This window comes from Narcine bancroftii, chromosome 3, assembly GCF_036971445.1.
Source record: "Narcine bancroftii isolate sNarBan1 chromosome 3, sNarBan1.hap1, whole genome shotgun sequence".
NCBI lineage: Eukaryota > Metazoa > Chordata > Chondrichthyes > Torpediniformes > Narcinidae > Narcine > Narcine bancroftii.
In genome coordinates, this window is record NC_091471.1 from 231668366 (window position 1) to 231686615 (window position 18250).

Below are 18250 nucleotides of genomic sequence, written 5' to 3' on the forward strand. Positions count from 1 at the left end.
ATTTTGGACAAACCAGGAGGCTGAGCCCACTCATGATTGGTTACTTCACAGAGTGTGGATGAAGAGAGGGACCTTGGGATCCAGATCCCTATATCCCTCAAGGTCGCCGTGCAGGTTAATAGGATCATTAAAAAGGCCTGTGGGACACTGGGATTCATTAGTTGGGGGATTGGGTTCAGGAGTCGAGAGGTCACGTTACAATTCTACAAATCTCTGGTGAGCCCACACTTGAAGAATTGCGTTCAGTTCTGGTCACCTCATTACAGGAAGGATGTGGAAGCTACAGAGAGGGGGCAGAGGAGATTCACCAGGACGTTGCATGGATCGGGAAACGAGTCTTTATGAGGCAAGGTTCGCAGAGCTGGGACTTTTCTCTTTGGAGCGTAGAAGGATGAGAGAAGACTTGATCGAGGACGACAGGATTCTGAGGGGAATTGCTAGGGTGGACAGTCAGCGCCTGTTTCCTAGGGCGGGGTCGGGAAACACGAGAGAATGTGTGTACAAAGTGGATGGAGGGATGTTTAGGGGAGACGTCAAGGGGAAGTTTTTTACAGAGAGAGTTCTGGGGGCCTGGAATGCCTTGTGGGGGATGGTGGTGGAGGCTTGAACATTGGGAGCATTTGAGAGATTCTTAGACACACAGATGGAAGGAAAATAGAGGGTTATGGGGCAGGGAAGGTTTAGTACTTTTTTTAAGGAATATCTGGGTTGGCACCACATTGAGGGCTTGTACTGTGTTGTGTTCCATGTAACGGTCCAAATATTTCTTCAATGTTAAAATTAAGCCTGCCTTCACCCCTTCAGCTCATTCCACACCCCCTCCTCTCTCTGTGTGAAGAAAATTCCCCCTGAACTTTTCCCCTTTCACCCTTAACCCGTGTCCTCTGGTTTGTGTCTCACCCTCCCTCAGTGGGAAAATCCGACCTAAATTGACTCTGTCTGTCCCCCTCATCATTTTAAACCCCTCGATCAAATCTCCCCTCGTTCTTCTACACTCCAGGGAATAAAGTTCAAACCTGTTTAACCTTTCCCTGTAACTCAGTTCCTGAAGTCCGGGCAACATCCTAGTAAATCTTCTCTGCGTCTTTCTAATTGAGATCTTTCTTTTTGTGACCAAAACTGCACAAAATTCTCCAAAGTCTTGTACAACTTTACCATCACATCCCAGTTTCTGTACTCAATACTTTGTTTTATGAAGGCCAATGTGCCAAAACCTCTACATCCCTGTCCACCTGTGATGCCACTTTCAGGGAATTATGTATCTGTATCCCCAGATCCCTCGATTCTACCACACGCTGATGCAGACCACGGGGAACGGAGACACAGCATTCTCGGCAGTGTCCAACCATCCAGTCAAATGGTATTTTTAGTTAAAATCCCTCGACCATGGGATCTGGTCCCATGATGACAGCCCCTGTGATTGGCACAGCCTCAAGGGGTTGCAGGTTTCGTGGAAACAGAGGACCTGCTCGGCTCCAGAAACTGGGAGACCACCACCCCTCTCCGACTGAGAAGAAGCCAAGGAGACGACCGACATGGGATGGTGACCACGGTGGCGGGCCAGTGAGGTGGCTCTGTGGCTGAAGGACCCACAGGCCAGTGGGGCTCCTGGTAACTCGTGGTGAGGAACCCGTGTGGGCTGCGGCCAAGGGGCACATGCCGGGCTGCCTGGAGACACGCTCAGGACTGACAAGGGGGTTCCAGGTATCGGAACCAGGAATGCGAGAGAGCGCTGAAGGCTTCCTGGGTGTGTCGAGGGTTGGGATCTGGAGCTTGGGTGACCGATGAATGGACTGGAGTCTGTGCAGCTGCGGGAATCCACGGACACTCAGTAACTGTGGGGGGGGGGGCTGCTCTTGCACCCCTCTGATTGTCAGGGGCGCCCGGCAATTTTTGCCACTGGTGAATCTGTCTGCCTTACTGCATGACGGCAAAGGAATCCTGGATTTTGAGTTTACCATGGACGTCCTTTCATGGTTTTCCCTTCCAAAATTCAACCGAAGTGTCTGCATTAAACTCCATCGGTCTTTTTGCAGCCCATTTTCCAGCTGGTCCAGGTCACTTCGCAAGATTTGAAAGGGTTGAAGAGGGTTCTGAGATTTACCAGTATGAAACTAGAATTTGGAGAATTGATCTCTGGAGAGGGGGCAAAGGAGATTCACCAGGACATTGCCAGGATCAGGAAACAAGTTTATGGGGCAAGGTTCACAGAGCTGGGACTTTTCTCTTTGGAGCATAGAATGATGAGAGGAGATTTGATAGAGGTCGACAACATTCTGAGGGGCGTCAGTAGGGTGGACAGTCAGTGCCTGTTTCCCAGAGTGGGATCAGCAAACACCAGAGGACGTCTGCACAAAGTGGAGGGAGGGAAGTTTAGGGGAGACCGGGGCAGTTTTTTACAGAGAGAGTTGTGGGGGCCTGAAATGCCTTGTTGGGATGGTAGTGGAGGCTGGAACATTGGGAGCATTTGAGAGATTCTTAGACACACAGATGGAAGAAAAATAGAGAGTTATGGGACAGGGAGGGATGGGTTAGAGTGTAGTGTAGGTTTTATGTGGGTTGGCACAACATCAACGGCCTATACTGAGCTGGATTGTTCTATGATTTGGGAATGAAAGTGTTTGCATGTGAGGAGTGTTGGTCGGCTCTTGGGGGCTGTACTCGCCATGAGTAGAGAAGGATGGGGTGGGATGGGGATTTCGAATGCTGGAAGACCTGGGCAGGGATGATTCCCATGGTCGTGGAGCTCAGGGCAAGATGGCCGAACATCAGGAGGAAAGGGCATCCATTTAAAACAAGAGACGCAGATGAATTTCCTTCAGTCAGGATTGTGAGTCTGTGGAACTTGTTGAAGCACGGTCGCTGGGTGTGCTTAAGGCAGAGATTGACACTGGATTGGCTAGTTGGGGCATCAAGGGTTGGGAGGAATGGGGCCTGGTTCAGAGGATGGAGTGTCTGCAGAGGGATATAGGTAGGTTAAATGAGTGGGCAAAGGTCTGGCAGATGGAGTACAGGAAGGCCAGATCAGAAACCACCTGCAAGGCCATCACACTGAGCCCCCGCAGGGCTGTGTACTTTGTCCACTGCTGTTCACTCTGGGTGGAGCTAAACGCAGCTCAAACCACATCATCAAGTTCACTGATGACCCAACCGTGGTGGGCCTGACCAATAGGAGTGAGGAGTCAGTGAACAGAGGTGAGGGGCAGTCGCTAACAGACGGGGGCAGAGCCAACAACCTGCGTCTGAACGTTAATGAGAGTTGCTTGTACAACTCAGGGGGAATCTTGCTCCACTGATGGCTCCACCGTTGAGGTTGACGGAGAGTCTCACCTGGTCCCTTGACTCCAGCTCCATTGCCGTGAAAGCCCAGTGAAGGCTGAGGAAAGTCCGTTTCCAACCTTCCACCCTCACTACATTCTACAGAGGATGTATCGCGACCATCCTGTGAAAATGCATTACTGCCCAGTTTGGAAGCTGGTCCCCCTTGGACTGCAAAGCCCACCAGAAGAGAGTGAAGTTGGCGGAAAAGATCCTTGGGGGCGTCGAAGACACTTGATGCAGGCAAACGCCAATAAACATTGGAAAGGACTCCATGCCCCTCTCGCATCAGACATTCTCCTATCTGGTTAACTGGGGCCCTTGCGACCAGATTGGGCAACAGTTCCATCCCCCCCCCCCCCCCCCCATACACCCTGAGCCAACAGGCTCGTGAATTCCCAGAACATATGTGGACCGGCACTGTGGGCATTTGCTGCATACGTCTTAATAACCTCAATTCTAACTTCTATTTATGTAAATCTCTGTGGTCCTGGAGAAACGCGATCTCGTCCTCACCATGCGAGCATGGGAAGAATGATAAATAAAGGTGACGTGACAGCATACAGCATTGGTCAGTGTGAGGTGATCCACCTCGCAAGGGAAAACGTACGATCAGAGTGTTCTTTCAATGACAAGTGATTGCAGCGTGCTGCTGGGTGGAAGGACCTGGGAGTACTCATGTATGAATTGTAGAAAATTGGTTTGCAGGTGCTGTGGGCTGTCAAGGAGGCAAATGCAACGTTGGTCCCTCATTGCTGGAGGGACAGGATTTAGGAGCTGGGAGGTCCTGCTGCAAGTGTACAAGGTCCCAGTGAGGTGGCATCTGGGTAACTGCGGGCAGTTCCAGTCTCCGCACTTGGGAAAGGACATACTAGCTTTGGAGATGGTGCAGAGGGGGTTCACCAGGTCGATTCCAGGGATGAGGGGTTTGTCCAATGAGGAGAGATTGAGTCATCTGGAAATGGACTCGGTGGAATTGAGAAGAATGAGAGGGGATCTTATAGAAATTGTGAAAGGCCTAGATAAGGTAGAGGTCGGTAAGTTGTTCCCATTGGTGGGGAGATCAGAATGGGGGGACAGAGGGGATAGGTTCAGGGGAGGATGGAGAAGAGGAGGAACTGCTTTTCCCAGAGGGGGTAAACCTATGGGATTCACTGCCCATTGAGCCAGCGGAGGCCACCTCAGTAAATAGATTTAAGGCGAGGTTGGATGGATGTTTACAGAGTCAGGGAATTAAGGGATACAGGGAAAAGTCGGGTAGGTGCAGCCGAGCCCATCATTGGATCAGCCACAATCAGATTGAATGAGGGAGCAGACTCAATGGGCTGGATGGCCAACTCCCGCTCCTGTTTCTTGTGGAAAACTTTCCTTGCCATCCACAATGGCTCCAATTCTCGTGTCACATGCAAACTTTTTGATCCAATTTGCCACATTGTCACCCCAACCCTCGCCATTGATCACATTCAGCAGTGGGTCCCAGCACCAATCCTTGAGGCTGGCCACTGGGTGGAGAGGGAACAATCATCCACTCCCCGCTCCCTGGCTTCTCCCATAAGGTCAGATTCAAGTTTATTGTCATCTGATTGTACCAGTACAACCCGACAGAACAGTGTTCTCCGGTCCTCATGCAAAACACAGACACACAACCAGACACAATACACATACAGACAAACAATACATATTCAGGACAAGTATTTCATCTGTACAAATAAATCAATATCGTTTCATGAATATGAGAGTCTCAGGTGGTCAGTGGGAGTGGTTCCTTTGGTCGTTAACCATTCTCACTGTCTCGTAGGAAGAAGTTGTTCCTCAGCCTGGCGGTGCTGGCTCTGATCCTCCTGGATCTCTTCCCCGACGGAAGCAGCAGAAAGATGCCGTGTGGAAGGGGCCTCAATGATTTTGTGCGCCCTCTTTAGTCAAATTATCCCCATAGATCACATTGATGGGGGAGGTGGGGATGGGAGGGAGATTCCAGTGATCCTCTCTGCCACTCTTATGGTCCTGTGGATTGACCTCCGATCCACTTCTCTGCAGCAGCTGTCTCCTCATGGTGATGCAGCTGGCCAGGACACTCTTGATAGAAGGTTGCCATGATGGTGGCTGTTGGCCTTGCTCGCTTCAGTCTTCTCAGGATGTGCAGTCGCTGTTACTTCTTCTGGATTCTCCAAGTGGGGGCTCACCAGAGATTTGTAGAGTTGCAATGTGACCTCGACTCCTGAACTCAATCCACCGACTGATGGATCCCAGTGTTAATTCTCTCTCACCTCTTCTCTCATGTCCTCTCTCTCCAACTCTTTCTCTCCCTCCCCTCTATTCCTTTCTCCCTCCCCTCCTCTATACCCCTCTCTCACTTTTGCCCTCTATTTCTCCCCCTTCCTCTCTCCCCCTCACTCTATCCCCTCCCCTCCTCTATCCCCCTCTCACCCTCCCCACCTCTATCCCCTCACCCTCCCCTCTATCCCCCTCACCCTCCCCTCCTCTATCCCCTATCCCATCTCCCTTCCCTCTATCCCCCTCTCTCCCCTCCTCTATCCCCCTCTCTCTCTTCCTCCCCTCCTCTATCCACCTCTCTCTCCCTCCCCTATCCCCCCCTCCATGAAGCCAGATTCCCAGGAACCGGACTCCATCGACCAGTGCGCCCCCTCGCTGCTCCCACCACAAATACCTTGCCCGCCGCGACACCGACCTCCCTGCTGTGTCCGTCACCATGTGTTGCCCCTGCGTTCGTCGTGTCTGACATGTCCCTCCCTGTTCTCCTGCGCGATGTTCACATCCTTTTAATGTTTATCCATCATGTCTCTGTGCCCGTGTTCCTCTCCAGCCCCTCTCCTTCTCCGCTCCTCCCGTCCCTCCTCCGCCCCTCGACTCTCTCCCTCCCCCCTCCTCACAGGTAGCCACATACGACCCTCTCCTCCTATCTCCGCCTGTTCCTCTCTTCCCCTTGCCCCACTCTCCTCCCCCCCGCCCCGCGTACACACACAAGCCCCACCGCTGGCACATGCTACAAAACTTTACTCTGCGTTTCGCTCCGGTACACAGCTCCCGTTCAGACATGCAATGTGTTTAAACCCCGACCCCGGGGTCGATCCCGGTCTCTCCAACCCCCGGGGACTGGTACTGGGGTGGGAAGACGGAAACTCGGGGCGGGTACAAGACAGGCATGCGTTGAGAAAATCAGGCATAAGGTTTCAACCCCGTCCCCGGCTGGGTCAATCACTAGTGGCCTTAGATACCTCAATTCCCCCCTCCTCAACTCAGAGAGGGGCAGGGGCAGGTGGGACCAGTGTGGGAGGGGCAGATTCATGGATGGGATGGATTTAGAAGGATAGGGGCAGGTGGGACCAGTGTGGATGGAACAGATCCATGGATAGGATGTTTAGAAGGGTAGGGGCAGGTGGGACAGATCCGTGGATGAGATGGGATCAAACCTACCCTCAATCCCCATCTCTACCCCAGTACATCCCATAGTATTCCCCTCTGTGTAACCCAGGGTGTGAACCTCGAGATCTTCAGAGACAAGCACAGAGAGCCGTCCCATAACTTTTGGATCCCAATCCTTTAACCCCATCACCACCCCCCTCCCGAAAGTAACCTCTTTAAATCTCCTCCCATTTCCCCTTGAACCCTCTGGATTTAGAACTTCTGCGACCATAGAGGGAGGGAGAGAGAGAGAGTGATGGTGATTTTCTCTGCACCCCCTTGTGGTTTTCCAGATGGTCTCTACATCCGTCCTCTCCTGCGCTCTGAGGAGAAATGTCCAGCCCCCAACCACAGTCCAGGGGAAAATTTTCCCAGCTCAACAACCATCCAGGTGAACAGAACAGCCCACAGTTCACCCAGCGCGGCCTTGGACAGGTGGTAAGGGACATCCCAGCTTCTGGACGTGATGACCCATCTGGTCAAGGAGAGTGCAGCCCAACCCCTCCTTCACCACCTGTGTCCCCGTACCCCGAGATCTCTGTGCTACAACACTCTCCACCGTGTCCGTCCCCGTACCCTGAGATCTCTCTGTTGTACAACACTCCCCACCGTTCACCCTGTCAGTCCCCGTATCCCGAGGTCCCTCTGTTCTACAACACTCCCCACTGTTCACTGTGTCGGTCCCCACACCCCGAGGTCTCTGTTCTACAACTCTCCCCACCATTCACCATGTCTGTCCCCATACCCCAAGGTCTCTCTGTTCTACAACATTCCCCACCGCTCACTGTGTTCGTTTCCGTACCCTGAGGTCCCTCTGTTTTACAACACTCCCCACTGTTCACCATGTCGATCCCCATATCCCAAATTCTCTCTGTTTTACAATACTCCCCACCATTCACCGTGGGATAACGGGTAGAGTCGCCATCTCTCTGTGGGGTCTGAGAGTTTAAAACCAGAGGGTTTATTGGGCTGAGAGAAAGAGTGGGGGGGGGGGGGAGAATTGTCTCCCCTTACACAGAGGGGTGTGCGTTTGAGACTCCCACCCCCCCCCCCCCCCAACTAACTGCAGGGAAGGAAGGGGTCTAAAAGATTGTGGAAGGCGTGGGGAACCTTCCATGCTTGGGGTTGGAGCCAGCAGCTGGTGACACCTGCATCAGCCGGGGTCAGGGTGAGTTTGACATGCAGGTCCAGGGAGGGAGGGAAACATGATGCAAGAGCCCGTCGCAAGTCCAGGGTGTTCCTTCACCACGGGTCTTCGCCGAGTTGGTCTCCAGAGCAGCTGGAGCCTTCACTCTCTCTCCCAGGGCGCAGGGCGGGTGGGGGGGGGGGGGGAGGAGGGGGCTGTCAGATACGCCCCCCTCCCCGGTGCTCCATCCTGAGTGATTCTTGTCCATCCCAGAGATGGTGGTGGGGAGTGGAGGGTGGGTGGAGTGAGTGAGAGAGAGAGAGAGAGAGAGAGAGGGGGTAAGGCAATTCTCAGAAATGTCACTGGAGCACTGGAAGAGGAGAAAGAGGGAGGAGGGAGTGAGGGGGAGGGAGGGGATAGAGGGCAGAGAGAGGGTGAGAGAAAGGGATATAGGAGAGAGGAGAGGGGAGGGAGAGAGAGAAGGGGAGAGAGTTAGAAACAGAAAATAAAAACACAAACAGGAGGGAGAGTTGGCCATCCGGCCCATCAAGCCTGCTCCCCTATTCACTGAGATAGTGGCTGATCTGACCATCAGCTCATCGCATTCTCTCTGCCTTTTCCCCGTATCCCTTCAGACCCCAACTGTATACATCCATTGAACCTCGCCTTAAATGTGTTTACTGAGGTGGCCTCCACTGGTTCAATGGGCACCAAATCCCACAGGTTCACCCCATCTGGGAAAAGCAGTTCCGTCCTCCCCTGAACCTATTCCCTCTGTTCCCCCCCCCCCCCCATTCTGGTCTCCCCACCAATGGGAACAACTTACCGACCTCTCTCATTCTTCTCAATTCCACCGAGTACAGTCCCAGATGACTCAATCTCTCCTCATTGGCAAACCTCTCATCCCTGGAATCGAACCTGGTGAACCCCCTCTGCACCATCTCCAAAGCCAGTATGTTTTTCCCCAAGTGCGAAGACCAGAACTGCCCGCAGTTCCCCAGATGCAGTCTCACCGGGACCTCCCAGCTCCTAAATCCTGTACCTCCAGCAATGAGGGGCCAACGATGCATTTGCCTCCTTGACAATGTACAGCACCTGCAAATCAACCTTCTGAGATTCATGCACGAACACTCCCAGGCCTTTCCGCCCAGCAGCACGCTGCAATCACTTGTCGTTTAAATAACACTGATTGTCTGTTTTCCTTTGTGAGGTGGATCACCTCACATTGACCAATGCTGTACTCTATCTGCCAGACCCTTGCCCGCTCACTTGTCCTGTCCTATCTGTGTGGAGCTGTAGTAGACAGAGAGGAAGGTTTTAAAAGTTTGTGGAGGGATCTGGACCAGCTGGAAAAATGGCCGATGGAATTTAATGCAGACAAGTGTAAGGTTCTGCATTTTGGAAGAACAAACCAAGAAAGGACATTCATGGTGAACGGTCAGGCAGTGAGGAGTGCGGTGGAATAGAGGGATCTGGAAATAGAGATACACAATTCTCTGAAAGTGGCGTCACAGGTGGATTGGGTTGTAAAGAAAGATTTTGGCACATTGGCCTTCATCAGGTTTCATGAGTTGGGGGATCGACACCAGAGGATGCATGTACAAAGTGGAGGGAGGGAAGTTTAGGGGCGTCGTCAGGGGAAGTTTTTTTACACAGAGAGTTGTGTGGGGCCTGGAATGCCTTGTCGGGGATGGTGGTGGAGGTTGGAACATAGGGGGCATTTAAGAGATTCTTAGGTACATGGATGAAAGGTAAATAGAGGGTTACAGGATAGGGAGGGTTTAGTATATTATTCTTTTGAATGTTTTATTTTTATATATACAATATGTTAATATTTTTCTCACAAACATAACAAACAGTCCCTCCTCACTCTTCCACACGCACAGATCTGTTCACTGTCAGGGTTTACATATATTGTAAGTCTATTAAGTAGAGTTAGGGAAACTATAAATGGTTTTTTTTTGTTCCTTTTTACCACTGTATCTGAGCCCCTTTGTGGTCCATGTCTGGCTGCCAGACCTTCACAAACGTGTCCCATTTATACTTTAAGTTAGATGTGATATTTTTTCCCCTGTAGGTAGACCCCTGCTCATTTTCACAGTCCATCGGCCTATGAGTAGAGGGAAGTTGGGTTTCCAAGTGATTGCGATATTTTTTTCGCTAACATTAGTGCTACCTTTTAGAAATGAGACCCAATATTTGGTCGATTTGTCACTTATTTCCGTCAAATTCCCTCGTCGATATAGCCCGGGGTCGCCCATGAAGGCCACTCCTGTTATCCTGGTTAATTTTTCTGTGATTTCTTCCCAAAATGGCCTCACTTTCCCACATGGCCCCGCAGAAAATGGAAAAGGCTCAGTCCAATGTCTGAAACACACCTCTGAAGCTTCGGCTTTTGATCTGCGTGGGGTAAGATGTTTAGACTGAGCTCATCCATATCTTGCATTTATCATTGACATTGAGCTGTCCTTACTAGCTTTTTTCCAGAATCAACACCCCAAGTCCCACTCCCATCTCACCCTTGACCTCTGCAGCCCTGGCTTTGCACTTTCACTCTGGAGAGCAGAGTACATTTTTGTTACAAATTTAAGTGGATTTCCCATCCAGACAGTTTCACTAATTTCATGTGGGGTCAATGTTGGTCCCCATCTTTCTCTGAAGAACAATCTGTTGGAGAAAACAGAATGTGGTCCCATTGGCCTCTCTGTATTTGGGTTTTAATTGTTCACTGGACATGAGTTCCTTCTGTGTAACAGTCCTTAATGCATCTTATACCTTTGCCACACCACAAATTTAATATTCTATTGCACATGTCTATAGGCAGTAACACATTTCTACACAGTGGGGCTTTTATTGATATCCCTACTTTTTTTTAATCCTATACATTCATTGTATTGGACTGGAGTTATCCATTTCTTTCTTGAGAGATTTGACCCTCCATTTATAGATGAAGTCCTTCGATTCCCCCTCCTCCATTGAGTACATTCCCATTTGAACTCCAGATGGGGAGTTGTCTTCAGTGAAGAAGACTGCAAGAAATCAAGCCTGTGCATCTAGGAATATTTTTTGAAATCTGGAAGTCTAAGTCTTCCCAGCCCATGGTCCCATGTCAGTTTTTCCAGTGCAATTTTTGGAACCTTATTATTCAATAGGAACTGTCTAATATGGTTGTTTAGTAGCTTAAAAAAGATTTAAGGTAATGGAATAGGCAGCGGTTGAAAAAGGAATTGCAGTCTTGGCATCACTTTCATTTTGACACAGTGAACCTTTCTCACTAAAGTGATCGGTGAGTCTCTCCATTTCTGTCCAAGAATTGGAAGATCATTTAGTTTGTACAGACTTTGCAAGTTCTTGTCTGTGGCTGTTCCACAATATTTTATTCCACCCGTCTTCCATTTAAATTTACTTCCTTTTTGGTATATTTCATATTCAGAATTTGTTAATGACATTATCTCACTTTTATCCATATTTATTTTGTAGCCTGATATTCTTCCACATTTTCCAGTGTCATGTAATTTTTCTAAATATTTAGCCAGTTCTGATAGGTACAATAGCACAACATCGGTGAATAGACTGATTTTGTGTTCTTCTTGCTGACTTTGAAGCACTTTAAATCTGGATCCCCTCCTTAATGTCTCTGCCAGTGGTTCAATTGCTAAAATAAAAATCACTGGGGACAAGGGGCATCCCTACCTACTCGATCTACTCAAGGGGAACACCACCACATCTGATTATTTGTTATTTTAGCTTGTAGTTGATGGTATAATGTTTTTATCCAATTTATAAATGTTCTGCTTATATCAAATTTTCCCAGTGTTTTAAATAGAAAGGGCCATTCCAAACAGTAGAATGCTTTTTTCACATTCAGGGAGACTGTAATACTTGGATTCCATTCCAATTTAGCCATGTGTATTATATTAAATAATCTTCCTAGATTTTTGGGGCGGGGGAATGCCTTCCTTTAACAAATCCTGCTTGGTGTGTTTTGGCAAGTATTGTCCTAACTTATTAAGCCAATGCTTTTGCTAGTATCTTATAATCAGCATTTAACAGGGATATTGGTCTGTATGATGAAGGGGCATTAATAATTCTTCAAATTGTCCATAAAGCTCAGGTGGAAATCCATCCTTTCCTTTACCGACCCAGTTAGCCCATTAATATTAAGACTAGTAAACTTTAGTGTTTTATCCATTCCATTCCATAACCTGTAGGTTGCCTGCGGCCTTTTTGATTTCTTCCCTCGTGAAGGAGTATCTAATTCTATCCTTTCTCACTCTTCCAGCCTTGGAAGTTCGACATTCAGCAAATATTATTCCATTTCATTCTCATCTCCTAGTAAATCTGATTTGTATAGTTTCGTGTAATATTGTGTTGCTTATATCAGAGTGCCTGTTTCTGTTTTTATACCATTTATCATTCTTGATGACTCCTCTGTTTTAATCTGCCAAGCTAAAACTTTCTGCGCCCATTCACTCAACTCATAATGTTGTTGTTTTGTTTTTAATGTATCCTTTTCTGTGCTACATGTTGAATTGTGTTAGATCTTAGCTTTTTATTCTCCAGGACTCTATATTCTTCTTGTAGTCCTGTACTGTACTTTGATGTTTTTTTCTAATTCATTAATATCCTTCTCCAAACTGTTTACTTCTGCTATATGTTCCCTCTTCAGATTCTTTGTCTAGGATAGAATTTGTCCCCTTAAATATGCTTTGAGCATGTCCCATATCAGAAACTATTATTAGTAGTCAGCAGATTTGTTTCACAAAATATTTTTATCTGTCACAGGTCCATTTTTTAAAGCAATGTAGTATTGAGATGCCATCTCTATACGTTCCCTTGCTTTTCCATTGTTGCTACAGTTAATATTAATGGAGAATGGTCTGATAGAAGCCTCGCTAGGTATTCTGATTTCATCACTCTAATTTTTAACTAGGCAGACATTAAAAATAAGTCAATCCTTGTATGCAAATCATGTACCCTTGAGTAAAAGGAGGAGTCTCTCTCGGTGGGATTTAATTGCCTCCATATAATCATAGATAAAATTATGGTTTTCACCCTCGTTATTGTGTTTTTGCTGATTTATCTCATATTGGGTCCAAATCCATCTAATAATATTTTATCCTCCCTCTGCTGTTTTTAAGATATCCTTCATAAAGGCTTCAACATCATAATTCAGGGCATAAATATTCATAAATGTCTTTGCTTCTCCATAAACTTTACAGTATGCCATTACATACCTTCCGGCTTGGTCAATTGGGGTATCTTCTATTAACGTTGGTGTATTTTTATTAGTTAGAATACCCACCCATCTTGCCTTTGAACCAAAGGAAGATGATATTATTTGTCCCACCCATCCTCTTTTCAATTTATCATGTTCCAATTTGGGAAGATATGTTTCATGCAGAAAAATTTTGATTTCTTAAGAATCCCCTCTTCCTCTTTACCGATCCATTTAGCCCATTAATATTAAGACTAGTAAACTTTAGTGTTTTATCCATTCCATTTTTCACACAAATATTGTACAACACCTCTTCCCAATTTTCTAAATACTGTCATAACATTTCCCTATTAAAATACATTTCCAAAACATCCATTTCTCCTTTAAGAAACACACACATCCCTAGCACTGATGGTGACGTTGACAATAGTACCCGGATGTCCGCAAGAAAAGCCCATGGGTTCTCCCAAAGAAGAAGAAGAAAACGCTCCCTTTGGTGCCGTCTTTTAAAACCGCTCCTCTCCCAGCGCCATCTCCTCCCCCCCACCCCCCTCCCGTCAGAGTACCCACCTTGCTGCTTTCCTGACTACCTTTCTGTCTTTTCAGAGCTCTCCATGTAAATCAATGTTTTTTTTTTCCTTTTAACAGTGAAAACCAGATGGCTCAATACTATTAGTATAAATAAAAAGCTACGTCTTTCAGTTCGTCCCATTTTGAAATGGTTTTTTTCAGCTCTTTCATGTGGTGACTTTAATCTTTTCATAACTTTCTTAAAAATTCTTACACTTCTTCTTTATTCTTGACAATTCATTGATTGCCTTCTGAGATGCCCACCCTAAGTGCCACTGGGTAAATCATGGAATATTTAAAGGTTTTAGGTCGCAGTTGTCTCTTCACCTCATCAAATTCCTGTCTTTGTTTGACCAAGGGCAGGGCTGAAGTACTGGGAAAATATTATTTTTGCATCATCCACCACTAATGGGCCATTATTATTTCTTGAATATTTATAAGCTGTTCCCAAGATCGTATCTCTCTGCCAGTAACTTGAAAGTCTTTATCAGGACTGGTCGTGGTCACTGTTCACCAGTGCTGGGTCTGAGGATCCGGTGAGCCCTTTCAATTTGCAGCTTTGCATTTAACATTTTGTCCCAGCATTTGTGGGATCCATCTTTCAAAGAAACTCACCGGGTCTTTTCCCTCGATTCCTTCTCTCAGTCCAGTGATTCTTACATTGTTACGTCTGCTGAAAATTTCCATATGGTCGATCGTGTCCATCAGTTCCCTTCTTTCCTGTGTCCCATATTTTGGCTTTTTCTTTCAATGCCTTCAGCCTGTGCTTTGTCTTGTCCAACTCAGCCTCTGAATGAGTCATTCGTTCTCTTATGTCTTCCACAACTTTTTTTTTTAACTTCCGTTACCTTCTCCGCTGTGTCTCTTGTTGCTGGTTCCACATTCGTAAAGCAACTGCATAAAGTTTCCATCACGTTCAGAATGGAGGCTACATCTTGGGTCGACTTACCCCCCCACCCCCCCCCCCTCAGTCTGCTGGTTTCAGCCAGTCCCAAGGCCCCATCTGAGTCGCTCCTTATCAGGCTTCCTCTCCGTGTTCCTGGCTGACCTCTCACTTCTTCAGTTTTGGTTCTCGGTTGCCTCAGTCTTTTAGCCTTCCTTGATCAATTTTTATTTTCTGACGATAAAATTCTGGTCTTTGAGCTTTTAAAGGGCCTTTTTGTGGAGAGAACTTCCAAAGCCCATCAGCTCAGCTCATTAGCCTGGCCATGCACCCTGGTTTAGTATGATATTTAAGGAATATATGGGTCGGGAGTACATTGAGGGCCGAAGGGCCTACATTGTGCTGAAATATCCTCTGTTGTTACTGTCCTTGCTTTTGACTGGAACACACTTTGGCCGAGCATCGTGAACAATCACTTTGAAAATCTTACACAGGGTGCAGTCGATGTTCCAAGTCTACCCCGGCCAATTCCTCCCACGTCCTCTTGTTCACGCATAAAACATACTTGTCTCACACCGAACTATTGCACACTCAAAGAAACTCAAGTCAGTCTGTTCTGACATTCTTCAGCCACAGCATGAAGAGGGGCTCAGGACCGGAATGTCGGCGATTTATCTTCACCTCCTGCAGACACTACAAGGCTGCACGAGATGTTCAAGCATTTCAGTGTGTTGACACTGCAAACACAGCATCTGCAGACTATGGCATTTCACACACGACACATTACAGTGGTTAAACATGGGCTGTTACAAGTCTGTACACGGTTGCCAGTATCACTGTTCAGCCCGATGTGACTTGGTTGTAATGTGTGTGAGTGTAAACAGTTACTGTTTAAACACCCGATGTGACTGGGTTGTACTGTGTGTGCGAGAGTGTAAACAGTTACTGCAATCAGTTGTGTTAAGCCCGATGTGACTGGGTGGTACTGTACGTGTGAGTGTAAACAGTTACTGGTATCGGTCGAATAAGCCCGATGTGACTAGTTTATATTGTTTGTGTGAGAGAGTGTGAAAAGTTACTGGTATTGGTCATGTTAAGCCTGAAGTGATTGGGTTGTACTGTGTGTGTGTGTGTGTGTGTGTGTGTGTAAACAGTTACTGTTATCGGTTGTGTTAAGCCCGATGTGACTGGGTTGTACTGTGTGTGTGAGAGTGTAAACGGTTTCTTGTATCGGTCGTGTTGAACCCGATGTGACTGGGTTGTACTGTGTGTGTGAGAGTGTAAACGGTTTCTTGTATCGGTCGTGTTGAACCCGATGTGACTGTGTTGTACTGTGTGTGTGTGTGTGTGTGTGTGTGTGTGTGTGTGTGTGTGTGTAAACAGTTACTGTTATCGGTTGTGTTAAGCCCGATGTGACTGGGTTGTACTGTGTGTGTGAGAGTGTAAACAGTTTCTTGTATCGGTCGTGTTGAACCCGATGTGACTGGGTTGTGCTGCGTGTGTGAGAGTGTCAACAGTTACTGGTATTGGTTGCATTAAGCCCAATGAGACAGGTTTGTACTGTGTCTGTTAGAGAATGCGAACATTTACTGGTATCGGTCGTGTTAAGTCCGATGTTATTGGGTTGTACTGTGTGTGTGTGTCTGTGTGTGTGTGTATGCGTGTGTGTATAAACAGTTAATGGTATCAGTCGTGTTAAGCCCAATGTGACTGGATTGTACTGTGTGTCTGTGTCAACAGTTACTGATATTGTCGTGTTAAGCCCGAAGTGACTTGGTTGAAATGTATGTGTGTGAGTGTAAACAGTTACTAATATTCGTCGTTTTAAGGCCAATGTGACTGGGTTGTAGTGTGTCTGTCAGAGAGTTTGAACAGTTACTGGTATTGGTCATGTTAAGCCCGATGTGATTGGGTTGTTGTGTGTGTGTGTGTGTGTGTGTGTGTGTGTGTGTGTGTGTGTGTGTGTGTGTGTGTGTGTGTATAAACAGTTACTGGTATCAGTTGTGTTAAGCCCAATTGTACTGTGTATGTGTAAACAATTACTGGTATTGATCGTGTAAAGCCCGATGTGACTGGATTGTACGCTGTGTGTGTGTGTGTGTGTGTGTGTGTGTGTGTGTGTGTGTGTGTGTGTGTGTGTGTGTGTGTGTGTGTGTGCATGTGAATGTAAAGAGTTACTTGTATTAGTTGAGTTAAGGCCGATGTGACTTGATTGTACTGTGTATGTGTAAACAGTTACTGGTATTGGTTGTGTAAAGCCCGATGTGACTCGATTAGACTGTGTGTGTGTAAACAGTTACTGGTATTGGTCATGTTAAGCCAATGTGACTGGGTTGCATTGTGTCTGTGAGTGTGAACAGTTACTGGTATGTGACTCTGTTGTAGTGTGTGTGTGTGTGTGTGTGTGTGTGTGTGTGTATGTGTGTGTGTGTGTGTAAATAGTCCTGGTATCGGTCATGTTAATCCCAATGTGACTGGGTTGTACTGTTTGTGTGAGAGTGAACAGTTACTGGTATCGGTCATGTTAAGCCCAATATGTCTTGGTTGTACTGTGTGTCTGAGAGTGTAAACCGTTACTGGTATCAGTGGTGTTACGTTGATTGTGACTGTGTTGTACTCTGTGTGTGTGTGTGTGTGTGTGTGTGAGTGTAAACAGTTACTGATATTGGTCGTGTTAAGCCCAACGTGACTGGGTTGGGTTGTACTGAGTGTATGTGTGAGTGTATGGAGGAAAATCTGAACACAGAGGTTTAAGGGTTCACCCATAAGTTGCTTACAAGAACATACAAGAGTCAGTTGCATACTGCTTAAGTGGAGGCAGGGAACCTCAAGGCTGCGATTTATCTGCAGACATGATAAGCTTTGGAATTCTGTGTAACAATGATTAAATTATTGTCAAATGTTGACAATGGTAAACTATTGTCAGGTTGACCACAACAGGAAGCCACATGCAGGAATGCACTGCCATTTATTGTATATAAACTCTGTTAAAACTGGCTGTGAGCAGAGCAAGCTCAGGCTGGGTGCTGGGCATGCTCTCCAAGTTATCTTGTTTATAAAACTCTTCCGAAGCGTTACCCTGGTGTCGGTAGTTGAATCTTTCTCCACAACAAATCTGGCGCTGCGAGCAGGATCCTATTTGACAGGATCACGAACCTGGGACTGAGGGTCCCTTAGGGGTTAGTGGGCGATGGCCCTAGCCAAGAAACTAGCTGAAAGAGGGTGAGGCAGACTCACACACCATGATCCCCGCTTGAGAGGGTGAGGTGATGTACAGAGAGTAGGAGTCTCTATCTAAAATGGGGGAAAGACAGAGAAGTAGAACCCAGAGTGACAACGTGGACAGAAGAGGCACCAGACCACGCGCTGTAAAGTAAGGGAACTGACAACTCTGTATATATTGTATAACTGTTGTTAAGATTTAACAGGAGACCAAGATGGGAAATCGGCTCAGCAAGGCAATTATTCTCGGTCGAGCACACAAGTCTCTTCCTGGGCCACGACAACGACCCCGATGAAGAAAGCCACTAAAGACCCAAGGAAAGGAACAACGATACGTCGCCAACTGGTAAAAGATCTGGTGCAGCCTCTGGGCTCGCCAGCTGACATCGTGATGAGAGAAACGGGAAACTGGAATTATGCCGTCCCGTTCAGTAATGATCTATATGGGTGGTTCACGAATGAATAGCTGTACGGGGGAAGTTTTAATTTA

General features: G+C 47.2%; 1 protein-coding gene across 2 annotated transcripts in view; it reads right to left on the reverse strand.

Moving 5' to 3' along the window:
- Positions 1-7811: 7811 nt before the first annotated feature.
- LOC138756410 (proline-rich transmembrane protein 2-like) overlaps positions 7812-18250 on the reverse strand; it is a 49408-nt gene continuing 38969 nt past the window's right edge. For both annotated transcript variants that reach the window (XM_069922899.1, XM_069922900.1), the window contains one exon: positions 7812-8237. In XM_069922899.1, coding sequence (XP_069779000.1) covers positions 8227-8237 — 11 coding nt within the window. In that variant the 3' untranslated portion in view covers positions 7812-8226. The remainder of the gene's footprint in view (positions 8238-18250) is intronic.